Source organism: Osmerus mordax, chromosome 16 (assembly GCF_038355195.1).
Source record: "Osmerus mordax isolate fOsmMor3 chromosome 16, fOsmMor3.pri, whole genome shotgun sequence".
NCBI lineage: Eukaryota > Metazoa > Chordata > Actinopteri > Osmeriformes > Osmeridae > Osmerus > Osmerus mordax.
Window position 1 is genome coordinate 1,864,329 of NC_090065.1, and position 23,417 is coordinate 1,887,745.

Consider the following 23,417-nt stretch of genomic DNA (forward strand, 5'->3'; position numbering starts at 1 on the left):
TCCCCTCCCCTCCCCTCCTCTCCTCCTCCCCTCCCCTCACTCTGGTTCATCTGTCTGTGCAAGGTGTCCAACTCCTGCCGGGAAGCAGTGACAGAGATGGCCCTGGGATGGGGGTCAAAGGTCACACGATGACCCCAGAGGTCAGGGGCAGGGGCGAGGCCGGGGAGGGAGCAGGAGACAGGGCCGGACAGGAGGTCTGGAGGAGGGAGGGAGGGAGGAGGAGAGAAGGGAGGGAGGAGGGGAGGAGACAGGGGAGAGGAGGAGGAGAAGGGGAGGAAGAGGAGGAGAGGAGGGAGGGAGGAGGAGAGGATAGAGAAAGAGTAGGAGGAAAGGCAAGAAGGACAAGAAAGGAGAAGAAGAGAGGAGAAGAGAGGAGAGGAGAAGAGAGGAGAGGAGAAGAGAGGAGAAGAGAGAAGAGGAGAAGAGAGGAGAAGAGGAAAAGAGAGGAAAAGAGAGGAGAATGGACAGGAGAGGAGCGAGGGGGGGACGTATGTGGAAAATAAGAGGGATGAAAAGGAGGAAATGAAATGTTGAGAAAGAAAACAATTTGTTTCCAACAGAATGTTTGCCGTCCGCCCGTCTGTCTGTCCTACCTCTGTTGGACTGGTATGCCAGAACGGGGGCAGAGAAAAGCATGCTGGGACAGCTGCTGCAGGACTTAAGACCATGGGATGGAGGGAGGGATGGGCGGAGGTCTGGAGGAGAGCGGAGAGGGGGATGAAAGATGTCTGGGAGAAAGACAAAGAAAAACGGAGGAATACCGGAACGTACCTGCACTTCTAGTTCCATGTCCCGCCCCCTGCCGCTGCTCCTCCTGGTATTCGCTGGCAGCGTCCCCATCCGAGCACAGCTCCAGATCCTCATTGGTCCGACACTCGTCCGACACGAAGGAGGTCCTGTCCGATTGGTCGGTGGTCTGGGAGAGGGCGTGGCAGCTGGAGGGGGGTGTCCGGTCGCTGCTGCAGCTTGGTGTGAAGAGACTCGATGATCTTATCCTTCTGCTGTAGCTCCTTACTCAGCCTGCACACACACACACACACACACATACACACACATACACACACACACACACACACACACAGGGAGGAGAGAGTCAGTGATCACATCCTATGTTATGTTTTTCTCTGTACCTGGAAGACACACAACAGACCACAATTTAAGGATGCAGCTTCTGAGTTACGGTGTGTGTGTCTGTGTGTGTCTGTGTGTGTCGGTGTGTGTGTGTCCCGTCTTACTGTTGCAGCTGTGTGCGGAGGGCCGACCTCTCCCTGCCCAGGGCAGCGTCCAAGGCCCCGCCCCTGGCCCCGCCCCTCTCCCCTCCCCCCGAGAACGACCACAGAGCCTCCCGGTACACAGGGCTGCTCTTAGACAGCATGGTCTTCCACAGCGGGGCCATCTGCCCCTCCACACAAGCCCACGAACGCACAGCCGATCTGGGCTAGACGCGATGCCCAGGCTGCCTCGGCAGTGGAGCTCCAGAGCAGACACGTTCTCAACGTTCAGCTTCGTTACAGATCGGGTACAAATCTTCAAAAAGACAGACTGTGTAATCCAGTGCACGTCAATCTCGTCTCAGTCCAACAAGCGCAGGATAAAATCCCTCTGCCTCTCCTCCTCCTCATCCGCCTCTCCAGTGAACTCAGGGAGATTGAGAAAGGAGAGACGTCGATATCACATGACCCCGTCAGGAGAGGAAAACAGGGAGGGACAGAGAGGAATCAGAACTTGAGCCTCTTAGGTCAAGCTAGCTGTCACCCTGTCCCACCCTCCACCCCTCCCCCCTCCACCCCGCTCCAGCTCCACCTCTCTGCAGCCCAGAGAGGATTAGCCGACACCTGCTGTGCATCTCTGGAGCTCAGCAGATGGAAAAAAGGTGAACTGCCAGTCGTTCACTGAGGTCAGGTCAGGCTGTCAGCTACCTCAGTTACAGAGTAACCTTGCTAAAGCAAAGCTTAACAAAAGCTAACTTGGATAAAGCAAAGCTAACTATATGCACAAAAGATAAAGCGGATACAGCTATAGACTAACCAGGCAATAGAATAGCTACCTACAACTTAAATGCTAACCTGGGAAAGGAATAACAATTTGTCTACATCCAGCCCTTCTGGCTACACACGTTCATCTCACGGTTGATCTCGTCCAACACGTTGGAGAAAAGCCGTCCCTTCACTGCATGTGCCCCTGGTAATCATGTAGGGCTCAGACCTACAGCATACACACGTGCAGAGCAGTTGGCAGCTACTGCGATGACACAGCGAGTGTGTGTGTGTATGTGTGTGTGTGTGTGGTTACTGTCAGGTGTAATTCAGATCAGGAGCAGTCCAGGAGCAGTGGGACAACACACAGTACACACATACATACACACACACACACATACATACATACACACACACACACACACACACCGTAGAGCAAGCAGCTCATGGCCCATCTTGTCATCCTGGAGCTCTGCTCGATCACCTGAGAAAAAGAGCAAGAGAAGAAGAGAAGAAGGAGAAGAAGAGAAGAAGAAGGAGAGAAGAAGGAGAGAAGAAGAAGGAGAGAAGAAGAAGGAGAGAAGAAGAAGGAGAGAAGGAGAGAAGAAGAAGGAGAGAAGAAGAAGGAGAGAAGAGAGAATGACCAGAGAGAGGAAGATGTGAGTCGTTTGATTATTGAGTTGTATAAAATGTACATAGACAACAACTGCTTATTCAAGGAACGTACATTTTATTGCACCTTTGCATATCTGTAGCTCAGTGTGTGTGTGTTTGCGTGTGAAGGACAGTACGTGCGTGTGCATCTAAACGTGTGTGTGTGTGTGACAGTAGCATGGTTGTCCACACTTACGCCCGCTGATCTTGGTGCCCACCCTCTGAGCCAGGGCGGAGCTCTGCGCCAGCTGCTCCCTGAAGCTCTGACCCATGTAGTAGTCTATATCGTTGGCTCTCAGCAGCTCCTCAAAGGCCTGGCACAACCACAGAGAACAAACATCAACCTTTTTATTCATCATACCATGTGGCCTACACTAGCATACTACTATATGATATATACTACCATATATATGTTACTTATATGTTACTTAGCATAGCATGATACTATATATTAATATAATTATGTACTTCTATGTTACCTTGTGGCAGCCTATATTAGCATGTGTTAGCCTATATTAGCATGTGTTAGCCTATATTAGCATGTGTTAGCCTATATTAGCGTATTTGGTTAGCCTTCATTATCATACTTTGCTAGCCTAAATTAGCCAACTCTTGTTGATCTAAGTTAGCCATGCTCGCAGGTACCTTGGTGGTGTCTCCCAGGTGCTGGGTGAGGATGTGGCACACCCCCCTCCCCTCCCTCATCCTCTGCCTCAGGTGCGACAGCTCGCGAGCCTGCGCCTGGATCAGGGTGTTGTACTTCCTGTGGGGGGAGGAAGGGGAGGGGTCAGAACGCCTTCAACGTTCCATCTCAGCAAACACGGATGAGTCTGTGGAACACTCTCTCTCTCTCTAACCCCTCCACCCTTTCTCTCTCTCTCTCTCTCTCTCTCTCTCTCTCTCTCTCTCTCTCTCTCTCTCTCTCTCTCTCTCTCTCTCTCTGTCTCTCTCTCTCTCTTTCCTCCCTCCCCCTCTCCCTCCCCCCTTTCCTCACCCAGGCCAGGTAGCACACTTCTCCTCCTCCGCCAGGCCTCCTTTCCTGTCCAGCCTGGAGCTCTTGAGCTGGGCCTCCAACGAGGCCACGCGGGACACCAGCTCCCGAAGCTCCCGGCTGGGCTTGGGCTCCAGGCGAGGCCCCAGGCTGTCCGAGGCCCAGCCCTCATCCTCCTCCAGGCCGCTGGCCACAGGGGAAGCCTCGAAGGCCCAGTTCACCTGGTGGGAGAGAAGAGAGGTGAGGAGAGGGGAGGGGAGAGAGGAGAGGAGAGGAGAAAAGAGAGAGGAGAGGTGAGGAGAGGAGAAGAGAGGAGAGGAGAAGAGAGAGGAGAGAGGAGAGGAGAGAGGAGAGGAGAGGAGAGAGGAGGAGAGGAGAGAGGAGGAGAGGAGAGAGGAGGAGAGAGGAGAGAAGAGGAGAGAGGAGGAGAGAGGAGGAGAGAGGAGGAGAGAGGAGAGGAGGAGAGAAGAGAGGAGCAGACATGAAAGGATAAGAGTGGTCAGGAGAATGAAACACATTAGAATAAAATAGAACAAAATAGAACATAGGGAGGCTGATTTTCGTATCCTGCAAGGCTTCTCCAACTGTATGTGTGTGTGTGTGTACCTTGCGGGGGGTCCTCTCCAGACTGGAGGCGTAGTCGCTGGTGGAGGAGAGAGAGCGGACACGTAGCTGCAGCCCCCGGATCACCTTGTGACAGCGGCTCAGCTGCGAACGCAAGTCCTCCACCAACTGCTGCAGAGAGTCAGGCCCCGGATCCTCCCCCTCCTCGTAGGCCCCTCCCACACTGCCGTCGCCATGGTACCAGCCCCCGCCCCCGCCCACGAAGTCCTGCTGGTGGGACAGTGTTGTGCACATCTCCAGATCATCAAACTCTAGAGGAGGAGATGAGAGGAGAGGAAAGGAGAGGCAAATCAGCCAGTGAATGTGTGTGTGTCAGTATGTGTGTGTGTGAGTGTGTATGTGTGTGTGTGAGTGTGTGTGTGTGTGGTACCGGGGCTGCTGGTGTCTTCTCTCTCGGCCTCGTTCTCGCTGCGTCCGCTGGTCTCGTATCCCAGGTCCTGCAGGTCCACCTGCACCTGCTTACTGGCCTGGGGCACAGAGGTCTCCGCTGGGGAGCACACACACACACACACACACACACACACACACACACACACACACACTGGTCAGCACCATATCACTGGACACACATGCATGCATATTTATGTGTGCTGACCTGTATGTGTGTGTGCTGACCTGTGTGTGTGTGTGCTGACCTGTGTGTGTGTGTGTGCTGACCTGTGTGTGTGTGCTGACTTGTGTGTGTGTGCTGACCTGTATGTGTGTGTGCTGACCTGTGTGTGTGTGTGCTGACCTGTGTGTGTGTGTGTGCTAACCTGTGTGTGTGTGCTGACTTGTGTGTGTGTGCTGACCTGTATGTGTGTGTGCTGACCTGTGTGTGTGTGAGACTCACTCAGTAGCTCCCTGTAGTCCTTCAGCTGCTCCGCCTGGGCGTGGACGGTTGCCTCGGAGACCATGAGCCTCTCCTGCAGCTCTCTCCCTTCCTGACGGCTCAGCGCCAAATCAGCACGCAGACGGCTCGCCTGCTCACGAAGCCCCGCCTCCACCTGCCGCCAGAACCCACCCACCTCGCCTCTCACCTCGCCAGGCCCTGCCTCCTAGGGAGAGCGAGATAGAGAGAGAGTGAGGGGAGGAGAGAGGAGGAGAGAGGCAGAGCTGCCAGGATTTCACTGCTTATATAAACAGCCAGTGGCTAAGAAAACAGCCCTAGATAGCCCGCTGAAGCAACACAGACATTTAAGTGTGTATGTGTGTGAGGTACCGTGTGTGTGTGTTCCTGGCGGTGGGACAGCAGGGTCCCAAGGTCCAGGGAGTGTGGGCGCGTGCAGCGTCTTTTCTGGCTCCGCCCCTCTCTCAGCCTCACACACGGGGCACCACGCTTGCCACGCCAGGCTCCGCCCACATCCTCCTTGTCCTCCATCTCATCCTCCTCCATCTCCTCATCCTCCTCCTCCTCCAAGCTCAGCCTGCTTCGATGCTCTCCTCCCAGCCCCGGCCTCAGCCCCCCTGGCCTCTCTCCGGCCTCTCTCAGGGCCTCCTCTCTCAGATCACTCCTGCAGGGGAAGGAAGGACGGATGAGTCCCTCACACGATCCCTCAAACATAAACTGTGCTTCTGAATAACAGCATCTGCTACAGGAGTGTGTGAAAGAATAGAGACACAGTGTGTACTGCAGGTTAGACTAGCAAGTTAGACCAGTAGGTTAGACCAGCAGGTTAGACCAACAGGTTAGACCAGCAGGTTAGACCAGTAGGTTAGACCAGCAGGTTAGACCAGCAGGTTAGACCAGCAGGTTAGACCAGCAGGTTAGGGTTAGACCAGTAGGTTAGACCAGCAGGTTAGACCAGCAGGTTAAACTAGCAGGTTAGACCAGCAGGTTAGACCAGCAGGTTAGACCAGCAGGTTAGACCAGTAGGTTAGACCAGCAAGTTAGACCAGTAGGTTAGACCAGCAGGTTAGACCAGCAGGTTAGACCAGCAGGTTAGACCAGTAGGTTAGACCAGAAGGTTAGACCAGCAGGTTAGACCAGCAGGTTAGACCAGTAGGCTAGACCAGCAGGTTAGACCAGCAGGTTAGACCAGCAGGTTAGACCAGCAGGTTAGGGTTAGACCAGTAGGTTAGACCAGCAGGTTAGACCAGCAGGTTAGACCAGTAGGTTAGACCAGCAGGTTAGACCAGCAGGTTAGACCAGTAGGTTAGACCAGCAGGTTAGACCAGCAGGTTAGACCAGCAGGTTAGACCAGTAGGTTAGACCAGCAGGTTAGACCAGCAGGCTAGACCAGCAGGTTAGACCAGCAGGTTAGGGTTAGACCAGTAGGTTAGACCAGCAGGTTAGACCAGCAGGTTAGACCAGCAGGTTAGACCAGCAGGTACCTGGTGTGTTCCAGCAGGGGCATCTCCTCTAGCGGCTTCACCTGCCCAGGTCGCTCGGCCATCTGGGACAGCACCGTGTCTCCTGGTCCTCCAGACACGCCCCCTACCTGGTGAGAGGGAGAAAGAGATGGAGGGTGACAGAGAGAGGTAAAGGGGTTATTCAAAAGCAAGATACAGAGAGAGGGAAGGAGAGAGGGAGGGAGAAAGAGAGACAGAGAGAGGGAAGGAGAGAGGGAGGGAGAGAGAGAGACAGAGAGAGGGAAGGATAGAGGGAGGGAGGGAGGGAGGGAGGGAGGGAGGGAGAGAGAGAGAGACACAGAGAGGGAGGGAGAGAGAGAGGGGTGGGGAGAGAAAGACAGAGGAAATGAGATGGAAAGACAGGATTTGCTCCAGCACAAACATCAGCCGCTCTCCTGCCCAGAGTAGCTATTCTCGAGCTAAGAAAGCCAAAACTAAATTCAACCACACAACACTAAGCTAGACATCATTAACTTAAACATTTAATTACATCTTAACCTACACTTTAACATTCAAATAAACACCAATAAACTACATAAAATTATACTTAACAACATGAACCTAGACAACATTAAACTAGCCAACTAGACAACATGAACCTAGACAGCTAGACGTTGGTCTAGACCAGCTGTAGCATCAGAGGGAGGGTTAGCAGCAGTCGTACCTGAGAGGAGATCAGAGTTCTGGAGCTAACTCTGGCCTCATCGTCCTCTATGCTGTCTGTGAACTCATCACTGCTGCCATCTTCATCATCTCCTTCCTCTTCCTCCTCCGTACTGAGCTCTGGAACACAACAACCAGCTGATCAGAACACACACACACACTCTCCCAAACACTTTTACACACACTCACACACACCACTTATGTTTCTGTCTCGTAACACATGTCTGTAGGATACACTGGAGCGCTCTCTCCTTCCCTCTGGCTCGCCCCTTCTCTCCCTCTCTTCCTGTTTTCACTCTCTGTCTGTTTCCTCGTGTCTCACCTCTCTTCCTCCTCCAGTTCTCTCTCTCTTTCCTCCGGCTCAACCTCTTTCAGTCTCTTTCCTCCTGTTCTCTCTCCACCTCTCCTCCTGTTCTCCCTCTCTCTCTTCCTCTCTCTCCTTCTGTTCTCCCTCTCTCTCTTCCTCTCTCTCCTTCTGTTCTCCCTCTCTCTCTCCACCTCTCCTCCTGTTCTCCCTCTCTCTCTTCCTCTCTCTCCTTCTGTTCTCCCTCTCTCTCTCCACCTCTCCTTCTGTTCTCCCTCTCTCTCTCCACCTCTCCTCCTGTTCTCCCTCTCTCTCTTCCTCTCTCTCCTCCTGTTCTCCCTCTCTCTCTTCCTCTCTCTCCTTCTGTTCTCCCTCTCTCTCTTCCTCTCTCTCCTCCTGTTCTCTCTCTTCCCTCTCTTCCTCGTCTTCCTGGACTGAATCACTCCAGCTACAGTCATGCGACTGAGGGGAAATGTTATGTCACGAGCGGTAGGCCCAACCTCTATTCAGCCCTGCCCTGATACAGACTCAACCCTGTGTGTGTGTGAGAGGTGTGTGAGAGGCGTGTGTGTTTGTGTGAGTGCTGGGACACAGATCTCTACCCTGGCAGAGGCACAGATCTCTACCCAGGCAGAGGCACAGATATCTACCCTGGCAGAGGCACAGATCTCTACCCTGGCAGAGGCACAGATCTCTACCCTGGCAGAGGCACAGATCTCTACCCAGGCAGAGGCACAGATCTCTACCCAGGCAGAGGCACAGATCTCTACCCAGGCAGAGGCACAGATCTCTACCCTGGCAGAGGCACAGATCTCTACCCTGGCAGAGGCACAGATCTCTACCCTGGCAGAGGCACAGATCTCTACCCAGGCAGAGGCACAGATCTCTACCCCGGCAGAGGCTGTTTATCCTCTCATGCAAGAGTCCCTTCAGAGGAATGTCAAACCTCCTAACGGAACACTACTGAACTATTTATCTTCCAATAGGAGAGCGAGTGAATACACACACGTTTACACACACATCTACACACTGTGGATGTGTGTGTGTGTGTAGTGGGGTGAACTGTATGTGGAAGGAATTACAAAGGGAAACCTTTTGTAACCCATAAAAATAACACGCACACTAAATACACACACTGTTGCATGCAACAAACACCCACTGCCTATGAGTAAAAAAGTTTTTACAGTGTGTGTGTGTGTGTGTGCAAGGGTTGTGTGTGTGTGTGTCGGAGTGGCCGGTTGTTTCTGGAGCAACGAGCACCAAGTCAAGTGAAAGACAGCCTGCCGACATGTCTGATTGTGTGTGTGTGTCAGACAGTGAGAGAGCTTAAATCACTCTACAAACAACCTGGTGGCCTCATGCTCAAATCACTGTTTTATGTTGGTAAATACTCAATATAATATAACTTATGCAGGTGTAAAGTGTGTGTTGTATATTTATCCCCACACAGAAATTACAAGTGTGTGCTGTTGTGTGTGGTTCCTTGTTGGTGAGTGTGGTTCAGAGTGTCTTAGTGTGTATGTGTGTGGTTCAGTGTCTTAGTGTGTGTGGGGTCAGTGTGTAGTGGTGTGTGTGTGTGTGGTTCAGATTGTTGATGTGTGTGGTTTGGTGTGTGTGTGTGTGTGCTGCTATTGTAACCTTGTAGGTTACTTTGGTTCATGATTTTATAGAAGCAGACAGCGTTTACAGGAAGTAAGATATCTTCCCAGACTGACATCATAGGGTGCACTTTAGTGACATCACACTCAGTGACATCACATTCAGTGACATCACACAGCCATGCAGACAGGTAGAACACCATGCATGTGGTGGGGAGGAGGGGGGGGGGGGGAGGGGGCGATCCTCTCATAGTAAGTTGTTCTGGTGTTTAAACATTCATTTGAAATGATGAATCAATGATGAATCATTAAAATGAAAGTATTTAGGGATAGTTAGTTTTAGACTGTTAAATGTTCCTGGTTTGTCCCTGGTCTTATGTGTGCTCATTCACTGAGGACACAGGGAAGAAAGTGTGTGAGAGAGAGCGTGTGTGTGAGTCTGTGTGTATGTGTGTGCGTCTGTATGTGTGTCTGTGTGTGGGTGTCTGTGTGTGGGTGTGTGTGTGAGTCTGTGTGGGTGTGTGTGAGTCTGTGTCTGTATATGTGGATATTGGGACAAGGAGGGTATGGAGGGTGTTCTGGAGCACCCATGAACACAGTGCTCAAGACAGGAGCAGAGAGGAGAGGAACAGAGAGGAACAGAGAGGAACAGGCTAGCAGGAACTGACCCACCATGAGGAGAGCAGGGGGGGGGGGGGGGAGTTTGGCAAATCCCCATAGCAACCTCCCCCAGTTAAAGACAAGAAATTCATAACCAATCGGATTTCATCAAAAAAGAAACAAAAAAACTGCAGTTTTATTTTTCTTCCATTCTTTCAAGTACAAAAAGAAAAAATGTGTTGAGTTCCATCTCCAGTGACGTGGAGGAAAATGACACGTTCTCGTTCTGCAGGTGATTTAGATACTTAGTATCTGGCCTGAATATTGGTTTATCACATTTTATGTGATTTATTTTACAGGCCTAACAATTATTTTATTTTTTTAAGACTCAAGATGCTTGATATTAAGCTTCTAGCTGTTGATAAGCTATCTCTATCTCTAGGATTGTAACATGCTTCTGGAGAATTCCACAACTAAACTACAACTGCCAGCTAGATAATCGAATGCCATTACTAAACTCTACCTAGCAACAGTGACCCGCAAGCTCCTCATTGGCTGACTCCATGCAAGTCTTCCAGACTTAAAATCAACCATAAGGTTTTCTGTTAAAGGACTAAAACTAGCAGATAAAAATATTCTTAAATAAGATTCAACATCTTGCAAACTAGCTTGGCCATTTTCTTTTAACTGCATATTTGACAGCGTGTAGATAGAGACAGAATGGGAAGAGAAGATGGATGACTGGTAAGATATTGCACTGTTAAGACATGAAGCTTAGAACACACCATGTTGCATCACCGTGACGACAAGGCTGGAATGTTGACACAGTGGTGAGACACACAACAATACACAACACTGCACAGCAACACACAGGCAGGTTGCAAATAAAGTTGCATATTTGTATATGAAATAAACAACAAAACACTCACACACACACACACACACACTCACAGTCCAAATGTTAATAAATAAAATACAAGTCTTGAGTTGCACTTTGCCTCTTCGGAGGAAATCTTATACTCTACCTAGCAACACTGACAGGAATGGAGATCTCCCTCCCTCCCTCCCTCCCTCCCTCCCTCCCTCCCTCCCTCCCTCCCTCCCTCCCTCCCTCCCTCCCTCCCTCCCTCCCTCCCTCCCTCCCTCCCTCCCTCCCTCCCTCCCTCCCTCCCTCCCTCCCTCCCTCCCTTGCTCCCTCCCTCCCTCCCTCCCTCCCTCCTTCCCTCCCTCCCTCCCGGTGAGTTAGCCAGTCAACAGTACAGTGTGTCCTGCCAATTCAGAGTTAGTGAGAGCGCCCCTGCAGCCCCGGAGGCACCCCACACCCGTCCCCACCTCCGATCCCCTCCGGCCCCCCGTCCGGCTCCCTGGACGCCCGCTCCAGCGCCAGGGCCGTGCTGCGGGTCCTCGCCAGGACCTCCTCTAGCTGCCCGCGCAGCGCTTGCACAGAATCCAGCTCAGTATGCAGGGCCTGGGTCCTCTCCTGACTGGAGGGGGGGGGGGGGGGGGGAGGCAGAGAGGGGGTAGAGGGGGGGCGAGCGGACATGAAGAGAAGGAGATATGGAGAGAGGGAGAGGGGAAAAGAGAGATGTGAGGGAGGAGAGACAGGCTTGATGCTACTCAAACACGGAGAAAGCTCTCCAGAACAAACTGAATACAGTGATACCAGTGTTCGGATGAAACAGGTGTGTGTGTGTGTGTGCCCTACCTGTCTCTACCAGTGTGGAGCTGTGAGAGACTCTGGTACAGTTTCTTCTCTGCCCTGAGAGCTTGGTTCAGACAGTGGTACTCTGACACCAGCTGCTCCAACACACTCTGGAGGAGGGGGGAGAGAGGGAGAGAGGGAGAGAAGAGAGATAGAAGGAGTAAGGGAACATTCAGTGAAACATTCCACAACAAAAGGTGTTTAACAGTATCAATCAATTGTATTTCCAGACCTGGTGGTCCATGCTGTCCATGGTGGCAGCTCCTTGGGCCGGGCCCTCAAATCTAGCCCCCTGCTTCAGGGCCTCCTGCTGGAGCTGGACCAGAGAGCCGCGCAGGGCTGAGAGCTCCCTCTGCAGGACAGGAGGAGAGAGAGAGAGAGGAGAGGAGGAAAGAGAGGGGAGGAGGAGAGAGAGGAGGGAAGACGAGGGGGAGGAGGAGGATAAGGAGGAGGATAAGGAGGAGAGAGGGGAGGAGGACAGAAAGGAGGGAAGACGAGGGGAGAGAGAGAGAGGAGGGAGATCAAACCAGAGGAGAGGAGGATGAGAGAAAGTTGTAGCTGTGTGATTCCCCCCAGAGGTTGGTGATGATGATGATGGTGATGATGATGAAGAGCGGGGCGACTATATACCTGGGCCTCCCTCTCCTTCTTCACCAGCAGCTGCAGCTCGTCCTGCAGGCGCTCTGCTGCCCCCTCTGGTGAGGAGGGATTCATCACACCCTCCTGGCTCTTCAACAGCTCCTGCTCAACACACACAAACACATTCCACATCACCTGTGTGCGGGGGCTCTGTGTGTGTGTGTAGTGTGTGTGTGTCTGTGTGTCAGTGTGATCGGCCACCTGTATGAAGGCCTCCTTCTCCTTCAGCACGCCCTGCAGTGTCTCCCTCTCATCTCCTCCCTCCCTCTCTCTCTCCCTCCTCAGCTCGCCCACCTCACGTTCCCGTGACGACAGCTGTCGGCGCAGCTCCTGCAGTTGGCTGGTGCGCTCGCCGATCACCTGCGAGAGCCTATCAGAGCACTCCTGAGAGAGAGGGGGCGGGAGGAGGAGAATGACAGCTCAGGGTCAGTTGACATATTTATGGTCTCAAACACAGTCGATCATGTCAAAGGAGGGTGGGTGGGTGGGTGAGGGGAGGGTGGGTGGTTGAGGGGAGGTTGGGGGGAGAGTGTGTCCTGTACCCGCAGGCTGAGGTCCCTGGTGCTGATGGTGTTGAGCAGGTCCTGGGTCTGGGCCTGGTGCAGCTGGGCCTGGCGGCCGCGGTCTGACACCAGCTCCTGGAACAGACGCTCCTTCAGAAGCAGCCTGGCCTTTAGCTCGTCCAGCACGCCCCCGGGCCCAGCCTGGGTCTGGGTCAGCAGGCGGGCCCTCAGCTCCTACACACACACACACACACAGACAGACAAGGGCAGAGTCAGCGCTCCTGTTGTTCCCCAGTCCAGGTGTGTCTGGTTACCCTGGTCTGGTCTGGGGAGTCAAGCTGTGTACCGCAGGAACAGAGCAGCGTGTCTGGCTGTGTGTGTGTGTGTTACCTGTGTCTCCTGACTGTGTGTGTCCAGGGCGTTCTGCAGCTGTGTGATGAGTGTGTCTCTCTCTCTGAGGGCGTGTGTGTGTGTCTCCTGTTCCTGAGTCTTCAGCCCCTGCAGGTTCCTGAAGGCTTCACTCGACTTCTCCAAGTCCAGCTCCTTACTGTGCACCAGGGCATCCAGGCTCTGAAAACACATTTGACAAAAATACATTTGAAAAAGGAAAATAGTTTCTCAAGGTAGAAAAAATATTTCTGTTTTTTTTTTTTTTGAGTGTGTGTGTATCTGTGTGTGTGTGTGTGTGTACCGTGATGGTGTCCTCGTTGTTAGTCAGGATGCTGTGGAGTCTCTCCAGGTCTCTGTCCTTCTCCCTCAGAGCTGTCTGCAGCCTCCTCACCTGGTCCTCCCTCTCCTCCACACACACAAACCTCTCATCGATGGCCCTCTGAGGACCACACACGAAACATGCACATGAGGAAGTGTTTCTGATCATCCAAAAAGTGCTGCTATAAATGAGTGTCAGCGTGTGAGTGCATGTGTGACTGAGTTACCTCCAGGGCTCTGTCTCGCTCCTTGATGCGCTCCCTCAGTCTCTCCAGGAGAGCATCTCTAGGCCTGCTCACCGAGTCCTGCTCATCACAGCACTCCTGCACACACACACACACACAGGGGCAGGGGGAATGAGCTGAGCGTGTGTGTGTGTCCCACTCCACAGATAAAGGCAGACTGAGATCTCATGAAAGATTTCTCATTGAGAAAAAGGGAGGGAGAGAGAGAGAGAGAGAGTGTGTTACCTGTAGCTGTCTCTCCTTGTCCTGCAGGGCCTGTTTAAGCTGGCCGATGCTACGGTCTCTCTCCTGCAGCAGGGACAGACTCTCTGCTTCTCTCTCCCTCAGGGCGCTCTCTCTCTCCTGCTGCTCTCTGGAGCTCTGCTGCAGAGCTGCACACAGCTCCTGCACGGAGAGCAGAGACAGCTCACACACACGGACACGCACATACACACACACGGACATGCACGTACACACATGTACATACACAGACACACGCAAACACGTACACACACGTACATACACACACAGATGCACACACGCACACACACACACACACACACACTACACCCCCACAGACCTGGTTGTGTTTGTGGGTGACCTGGCGGTGCTGCAGCGCCTCCTGCAGGTCGGAGGAGAGCCTGTCCCTGGAGTGGCCCAGGTCCTCTGCCTGCCTCTGGCTCTGCCTCAGGCTGCGCTGCCCCGCCTCCAGCTCCAGACCCAGGGAGAACAGGGAGCTCTGCACCCCCACTAGCTCAGCCTGGAGCCGGGCTACCACGCCAGCCTCACCACCCCCCTCTGGAGCCTGGAGCCGGGCTACCACGCCAGCCTCACCACCCCCCTCTGGAGCCTGGGACTGGGGGTGGGAGGAGGGGAGGGGAGGGGAGGAGAGGGAGAGGATGGGGGTGAGGAAGGGGTGGGGGGACATATATATTATATAACATTAAGGATCGATCAAGAGAGAGACCGAGCAAGCAAGCTGGAGACGGTGAGATAGAGAGAATGTATAAGGTATTCTGTGTGTAGTGTATGCTGTGTGTGTGTGTGGCCTCACCTGTGTGTGTGTGAGCTGCGTGCGATGAGCCATCTCTCTCAGCTTACACAGGGTGGCATTCTGCCCCTCGATCACCTGGTACAGCTCCTGAGCCTGGGGCACACAGGGGCTTATTACACACACACCAACTACACACACACCAACTACACACACATCATACACACACATCATACACACACACACATCACACACACACACCAAATACACACACATCATACACACACACACATCACACACACACACCAAATACACACACATCATACACACACACACCAAATACACACACATCATACACACACATCATACACACACACACCAAATACACACACACACCAACTACACACACATCATACACACACACACATCATACACACACCAAATACACACACATCATACACACACACACATCATACACAGACACACCAAATACACACACATCATACACACACACACACATCATACACACACACACCAACTACACACACATCATACACACACACACATCATACACACACACATCATACACACACACATCATACACACAAACATCATACACAGACACATCATACACAGACACATCATACACACCCCCATGCGGCCAGCTGTGCACACACCCCCCACCCCCACCTCGCTGTCCCTGGTGCTGACGGAGTCGCTGAGGCCCTGGATGGTTCTCTCTTGCTGCTGGGCCGCCTGGCGGACGGCTCTCAGCTCCACCTCCATCTCTGCCAGCTTCTCCTGCAGCTTCTGGGGAGGGGGGAGGAGGGGAGATGTATTATGGTGTATATTTACATTTACATTTAGTCATTTAGCAGACGCTCTTATCCAGAGCGACTTACAGTAAGTACAGGGACATTCCCCCGAGGCAAGTAGGGTGAAGTGCCTTGCCCAAGGACACAACGTCATTTTTGCATGGTCGGGAATTGAACTGGCAACCTTCAGATTACTAGCCCGATTCCTTAATTGCTCAGCCACCTGACTCCCATGTCACATATATGTCACATATTGGGTGGGTGGGTGGTTAGGTAGGTAGAGAGAGAGAAAAAGAAAAAGAAAGAAAGAGAGAAAGTGTGTGTATGGTGTATGTGTGTGTTTATAAGGTGTGTGTATGGTGTATGTGTGTGTATGGTGTATGTGTGTGTTTATAAGGTGTGTGTATGGTGTATGTGTGTGTTTATAAGGTGTGTGTGTGTGTGTGTACCGTGTTGTTGGCCTCGCTCTCGTGGATCTTGTTCTGGAGAGACTGCACCTGCTGCTGGGCCTTCTGCAGCTCACACACACACTGCCCCGCCGCACACTCATACTGGTCCAGCTGGTTCTGCTGCTCCTCGATCAGAGTCTGCGCGCACATGCAGACACACACACACACACACACACACACACAGAGACACACACACAAAGATAGGGATTTAGAGGTATGTCAGCAACAATCATATGTGTGCTGAATATGTGAAATATCTATATTTCAAACAACAGAAAACCTGCAGGACAGTATGTGTGTATATGTGTGGGTATGTCTATATGTGTGTGTCTATGTGTGTGTGTCTATGTGTGTGTGTCTATGTGTGTTCACCAGGGTTAGGAAGCAGGAACAGCCTTGTTCCGCCACTCTGCTCATATTCATGATCTATGTGTGTTCTCTTCTAAAAGCCCTAAAGTGAAGTCTCCAAAGCACAAGGATGTGTGTGTGTATGGTGTGTGTGTGTGTGTGTGTGTGTGAGTGTCCTGAGTGCTTTGTGGCGCTCCCATCTTTCCATAACCACATCATCATCAGCACATGGGCTCTCACATGCAGCACGCCTGGGGACGACACTCTACAAAAACAAGACTGTCTTACTCATATACGCACTCACTCTCTCACACACGCACTCATCTAAAAAAATAAGATGCATACAGAGGAGGCTGCCCTTGTGAGCCGAACCAAATGCACCCACTAGCAGACTTGTACCTGCTCTGATTAAATACTAGCCACCAACACACAACTACTTGGGGTCAAATACTTTGGATGAGCTTTATTTATACCACCCCGTGCAACGACACCAACAGATCAGGCCCCTAACCCCAGTTACCCAGGTCTACACACATCTACACAGTAGACTAGAGTCATTATCTCTGGTCTATGTAGAATGAGTGACCGAGGTCTGCTATTTGAGTCATAGACAGTAGCCAACCAGGGCCAGGGCTGGGGCAGAGGGTGGCCTGATTGGCTCCTGGGTGAGGTGGCCTGATTGGCTCCTGGGTGAGGTGGTCTGATTGGCTGCAGGCTCCAGGGTGAGGGGGAATGTAGGGCAGTCGAGGAGACGGTGGCCTCATCGCATCTCTCCACTCATAACCCAGATACACTGATCTGTAGTCTGTAGGGAGCTGTTCCTGCTGAACCACACACACACACACACACTACCTGTGTCTCTGTCCTCACAAGGAGGCTGTGAGTTAACTGTGAGATCAGGGTGTTAGTCTGCGTTCTGATGAAGCTACCAGGCAGAGAAACCTGCCTGTATAGAAGACTGATGTGTCAGCACGTTCCACCAGGCCTCCCGGCCTCCCTGCTCTTATTCACTGACAGAATAACATTGTGCTGTAACACATCGCAGGAGAGGCTGAAACTGCATCACTGCTCAACTCTCTCAGTGTCACGGCTGACTGGCTATTAAATACACACACTCACTCACTCACACACTTACACACACACGTTTTGAGGTCATGCCGTTTCCCCCAGCTTACACACACCTGACTGGTCATGCGATGTGCTTACAGACACAGACAATGAGCACACACACACACACACTTTAAAGAGCAGCACACACACAGACACACACACACATTTTGCTCTCCATCGCAAACCCTTAGGGTGAAAGTGGGATTGGAGTGATTGACAGATGGATTATCCAACTAATCATCCAGAATATGGGAAGGAGTAATTAAGCCCCGCAGAGCTGTGAGCTGACTAGAGAGTTCCCCCATCTCTCCTGTGGGCTCCACTAAGTTAGAGGTGAAGAGCACAGCTCTACTCTAATCCCTGTTCTCCTTCCTCTCATTACGGATAGAACCATCTTTGAGAACTATCTGAACATTCTAGAAGGTTAGAAGTTCCAGAAACAGCCTTTCAGAATGTTTTGGAACCTTGACGCTAGTAAAACTCTTCTATCTGAATGTTCTAGAAGGTTAGAAGCTCCAGTGTCCTGGAGCGTTAAACTCTCTGGTGACGTTCCACCTCCTGGTCTGTTCTACCTGGTGGGGGGGTGGCGGGGGGCACTCTGCATACACATCATCCCACAGCTCCTCCATCTCCGCCTGGTCCAGACCCCCCTCCAGCCTGATCAGGGGGGCCTCTAGATCGGCCACAGCACCGTGGATCTCCCCTTCCTCCTCCAGACCTCCGTATGGCACCCCCAGCTCCGGCTCAGGAAAGCCCAGCCGGGGAGCTCCGTTGCTGGGGCTCTGGCGGTGCAGCACTGGGAGCCTGCTCCCCTTGGGGCTGAGGACTGGCCGGTAGACAGCACAGCTGTGGGCCAAGCAGAGCGTCAGGGAGAGGCGGGAGGCCGACCCGGGCCTCGACCCGGGCCTCATTGGGCCTCCCAGGGGCTCCTCCGAGAGGCAGTCCGAGGCCTGGTCCTCCTGGACCTCCAGGTGGAACCCTGGCTCAGCGTGTCCGTCCCTGGAGGCAGGCGTGGGGGCAAGGTCTCCGGCCGCCTCCAGGGACTCCATGGAGGGGCTGGAGCTGGCCCTGCCCACCAGGGTGCGCTCGCTGTCCGAGGCCCGCGAGGGGGGCTTGGAGCCAGGGACCAACGTGAGGGAGGACGGGGGCTCCTCGGAGGCCTCCTCCTTCCCCCTCCCGCCCCCCATCACACTCCCACCAATCACGCTCGAGTAGCGCGTGGACGGCCCGCAGGAAATGCTCCTCGCGAGCTTCCTGGGCACCTTGCAGACCGCCTCGTAGTCCGCGTCCGCCACGCGCCACGCCAAGCAGCCGCGGCACCTCCGGGGGGCGCCCCCCGCCCCGCAGGGCTGCGACCCCGGCGCGACCTCCGACCCCGCCGGACACTGAGGGTGGTGACCTCCGACCTCCAGCCCCTCCTCCGCCCAGGACTCGTACAGCGAGTACACCAGGTCATCCTGCAGCAGGGCGCAGTACTTGGCGTGGGTCAAACCTGACATGTCCACCATCCCGTCCACGGCCGGCGGCCCCCCCGCCCCCCCCCTCCTCCCCGTTAGTCTTCCGGTACAGTCCGCCGATGCAGTGGCGGAGACGGTGTTTCTCCTGCAGCAGGCGGTGCAGGCGCTCCAGGGACAGCGCCTCCACGCGGGCGATCACCGTGTCGAAGCGGTACATGCGGTCCAGCATGAAGGCGCACTTGGAGCAGGCGAACTCCCCGCGGCCGTCGCGGGTCAGCTCTCGGCCCAGCGCGTGAGACAGCAGCACCTGCAGGTTGAGCTTGGACGCAGGGTGGAAGATCCAGCGGCGCTGGTTGCCGCAGAGCTCGCGAGCGCAGATACGACACACCTCCTTCATCCTCACGTCTAACATTCCGCGGTTGGGGATGATGGCGGTGGCGTTGGCGGGCGTTGTGTGGTTCTACTCCTTTCGGTTTACTATGTTCTACAGGACCTCCATTTACACCTCAGGAATGCCTTAACACCATGTTGCTGTTAAGCCTCTCCCCTTGAAATAATCTGCAATTCTTCTCCAATACTTAGGCAAAATGAACCCAGATCACCATCAAGTGAGAACAGCTTTGGCTATTGGACCAGTCCAGGTGTAACCAGTTTGACCAGTAACACGTCACATCCGTGTTTCTCTCCTCACATGTCCTTGGATGACGGATTCAATACGGACCCAAACAAACAAGCCACCATGTGGTCTCAACGCTCGCCCTCAGGCTTGATCAATTAATTAATGATGGATAAAAAATAGCTTTAGCCTGTGGCAGAACTTGAGACTGAGGAAAGTGATGGCTAGGTAGAGAGCAAAGCTACAAAAAAGTCAAATGATTTGTCAATATAGCTTCGTTCTCTCAGAAACATGCGGAACCCTGCTCCTCTTCACGCCGCGAGGCTGGACGTGAGGTGAATTATCATTATGGTCTGTCCACCGGACCAGTTCAAATAGGCTTGAATTTGTTAATCGATAGAAATCCAGCAGAGAAAGAACAGCGACGTCACTGGACTGTTTTCTCTCCGTTGTCCTTGCTTAGTTCGCTTCTCTCAGTCCCAAACACGCGAAGCGCACGTTCCTCTGCATCATAGGTTGTCATCGGAGGCTCGCGCTGTCAGGTTGCTCGTGACCGATGGTCCCGTATACGGACACCGACAATACCGGTGATCCACAGACTAACACGGCAACTTAACACTCGTAATAACGTCCTCCAATATCCGTCATTCAGTTACCGATAACCGGTGTAATATCGGAGCCAGCGCGCAACCGTCCCACTGCGCTTAGCCAGATAACGATGTGCCATCTCCGTAGACTGGCTAGACCTGCACCCACGGGCGGAGCGCACCACTTCCGTGAAATAGGGGTCAGAAAATATCACGGCATCCACGCTCCAACACGGCGAAGCTGCTCCGAGACGCAAGCAGACAATCCAACAGAACACAACTTCAAAATAAACTGGAGTCATTCATAATTCATCCTAAACGTTGTCAAAGATTAAGATTTAAATGTAGCTTCTCGTTCTGCGGGATCCCCCGAGAGGAGTGCATTCTCATAGCCCAGTCCACTGTCCGCTTCATTGAACAAGTGAAATGTCACTACCGTAATAGCGTAGTAACGCGTTAGTGACGCTCTGCAAATTAGATAACCTATTATCACTAGATCAGGCCCACATTCACCTCACCGTACTACCGTTACTACACTGAATATGAGACCGTTTGAGATATGAGACCTAACATTTATTTTACAAGCAACATATATGTCATTTTCCGTCCTACTATAGTCAATCCTTAACGCAAATTCTCGAAAATAACATATTAAAGATATTATGTATTATTAATGGTATGTCTGAAATTCAATATTCGGTCAATCAAAAAAAGCATTTGCCTCCTCAAACAGTGTGTTCTGGAAATCGTTCGGCTTTATTAAAGTGTACACTCTCTCTTACGTACAAAGACTCTCTCTCTCTCTCTCTCTCTCTCTCTCTCACACACACACACACACACACACACACACACACACACACACACACACACACACACACACACACACACACACACACACACACACACACACACACACACACACACACACACACACACACACACACACACACACACACACACACACACACACACACACACACACACACACACACACACACACACACACACACACACGCACAGCCCGAGGGTTGACTTGGACTCGTTTCCAGTGTACCAACAGATCCTGTCTAACCTTTCCTTGTATTTCTGAAGCTCATTCAAATGCATAGCCAAGCTTAGGTGTGTTTATCATACAGCTATTAATACACCCTGCAGCGATATGAGGAATGTTCCAGAACATTCAGAATGGAACTCAACTGAAATCACATTTTACCATGTAACGTTCTAGAACATTCAGTCAGACAGAGTTCTACATGGAACCCAGATGTACCACATTCCATTATCGTTCAATTCAGGATTGAGTGGAGTAGTACATACATACAGAACTACACAAAGCTTGATAACATCTTTTCACAGATGCAAAATATACCAACTGTTTTCAACTTGTCAGAAAAAAACCTTCAAATGTGATCAAATTTGCTTCAAGCCTTGGAAGTAGCCACTTAGCAACAGCAGAACAGGGTCAGGGTTTGTGTTTAAACAGCCACCCTCGTATGGTGCAGAACCACAGGAGGATCTGAACAGGCTGAACACATCTCCTTCCCTCAATCGCTGATGGGATAATACTCTACTACAGTCCCTTTTTAAAAATTCTGTTGTATTCTCTTTCTCTATCCTATTCACAGCTGTTTTATCCTGTTCTATTGATACTCCATTCTGTTAACATGTCATTTGTGTGACTAGCAGACTGTTCAGTGTCGTGTCTTTGTGGGGCTGTGCTGTATATCACTCACGGCGCTTTCAGCAGGGTGTCTGCTCTCCAGAGATTACCCCAGAGAGCTGTCCATCTGAGAGACTAGCCTCAACACCATGACCCCCGAGAGCTGTCCATCTGAGAGACTAGCCTCAACACCATGACCCCCGAGAGCTGTCCATCTGAGAGACTAGCCTCAACACCATGACCCCCGAGAGCTGTCCATCTGAGAGACTAGCCTCAACACCATGACCCCCGAGAGCTGTCCATCTGAGAGACTAGCCTCAACACCATGACCCCCGAGAGCTGTCCATCTGAGAGACTAGCCTCAACACCATGACCCCCGAGAGCTGTCCATCTGAGAGACTAGCCTCAACACCATGACCCCCGAGAGCTGTCCATCTGAGAGACTAGCCTCAACACGATGACCCCCGAGAGCTGTCCATCTGAGAGACTAGCCTCAACACCATGACCCCCGAGAGCTGTCCATCTGAGAGACTAGCCTCAACACCATGACCCCCGAGAGCTGTCCATCTGAGAGACTAGCCTCAACACCATGACCCCCGAGAGCTGTCCATCTGAGAGACTAGCCTCAACACCATGACCCCCGAGAGCTGTCCATCTGAGAGACTAGCCTCAACACCATGACCCCCGAGAGCTGTCCATCTGAGAGACTAGCCTCAACACCATGACCCCCGAGAGCTGTCCATCTGAGAGACTAGCCTCAACACCATGACCCCCGAGAGCTGTCCATCTGAGAGACTAGCCTCAACACCATGACCCCCGAGAGCTGTCCATCTGAGAGACTAGCCTCAACACGATGACCCCACATGCTGAAGGGGGGAGGGGAGGAGGAGAGGAGGAAAGAGAGGAGAATATAGGTGGGGGGGGGCATAAAACTGGTTACTAAGACAACCACTTAGCCTTACTAGAGCCAAAGACATTAGATAGGGCGTTCCTGCTCACAGAGATGCATGACTGTGAAAGAAGCCCAGTCATTGGCTGATATCTGCTATGCCGTGGGGAAAGAGTCTTTCCGATTGGCTGCATATGAAGATAAACAGGATGTACAGTTTTGATTGATTTGTGTGGGCCACCATGGAGACATCCCATAAATCACACCAAACGACTGGCCTCATGAGTCACTCGCTAGAGCGGCACCAGCAATGCATGTTGGGTAATCTGCAAGTGTCCTTGTGCCGCGTGAGGGGGGATATTTCAACCATAAATCCCCGTTCATGGAGGACCTTGGAGAGGAATATCTCAAGCATGACAACATAACTGACATCACATATTTTCCTTGTGTGTTTGTGTCCTAATAGAGAGACAGAGAGAGAAACAGAAAGTGATCGAGACAGAGAGCTACACCCACAACAGGAATGCAACAACACAAGCACAAGGGCTGTCTAGTAAACAAAAATAATCATAACACTCTCAGAACAGAAGTTTCAGAACATTCCAGGACGTGACAGTGACGTTTGGAACTACATGTCCCAGAGTGCACGGCGCTCAGCCGTGGTTTCCAGGGCGACCAGGCACCTGTGTGAAGCCCCGCGGAGGAGAATGCAGATGAACATGCTCTCGTGGGGTGACTCCAGAAAACCTCAGGTCTCCCTGCAGATTCTCCTCTCCTCCTCACAACTCCTAACGCCTCAGACATTATATTGTACTATAAAAAATACTTAAAATAGACAATGTGAGATATTTAACAAAACTTAATGTTCCAAGGAACAAGACTTTAATGTTCCTAATCATCAATGTATTCTCTCTCCCTGTCTCTCTCCTCTCTCTCTTGGGTACAGCTGGTATTACAGTTGATCTCATTGGCTGAGGT

The 23,417-nt window shown here is 52.3% G+C and overlaps 1 protein-coding gene across 1 annotated transcript in view; it reads right to left on the reverse strand.

Annotated features, from left to right (window-relative positions):
- LOC136959025 (myomegalin-like) overlaps positions 1–19,357 on the reverse strand; it is a 28,351-nt gene extending 8,994 nt beyond the window's left edge. The window contains 30 exon segments of the mRNA XM_067253222.1: positions 41–196; positions 594–695; positions 772–943; positions 945–1,020; positions 2,406–2,460; positions 2,827–2,944; positions 3,276–3,393; positions 3,625–3,842; positions 4,228–4,496; positions 4,616–4,732; positions 5,078–5,282; positions 5,447–5,738; positions 6,559–6,665; positions 7,241–7,359; positions 11,074–11,225; positions 11,447–11,553; positions 11,676–11,795; positions 12,074–12,184; positions 12,284–12,466; positions 12,625–12,819; positions 12,976–13,155; positions 13,277–13,414; positions 13,521–13,616; positions 13,764–13,922; positions 14,098–14,373; positions 14,572–14,664; positions 15,199–15,318; positions 15,773–15,910; positions 17,803–18,769; positions 18,771–19,357. Of these exon segments, the coding sequence (XP_067109323.1) occupies positions 41–196; positions 594–695; positions 772–943; positions 945–1,020; positions 2,406–2,460; positions 2,827–2,944; positions 3,276–3,393; positions 3,625–3,842; positions 4,228–4,496; positions 4,616–4,732; positions 5,078–5,282; positions 5,447–5,738; positions 6,559–6,665; positions 7,241–7,359; positions 11,074–11,225; positions 11,447–11,553; positions 11,676–11,795; positions 12,074–12,184; positions 12,284–12,466; positions 12,625–12,819; positions 12,976–13,155; positions 13,277–13,414; positions 13,521–13,616; positions 13,764–13,922; positions 14,098–14,373; positions 14,572–14,664; positions 15,199–15,318; positions 15,773–15,910; positions 17,803–18,769; positions 18,771–19,099 (5,488 nt within the window). The 5' untranslated portion in view covers positions 19,100–19,357.
- Between the last annotated feature and the right edge of the window lie 4,060 nt (positions 19,358–23,417).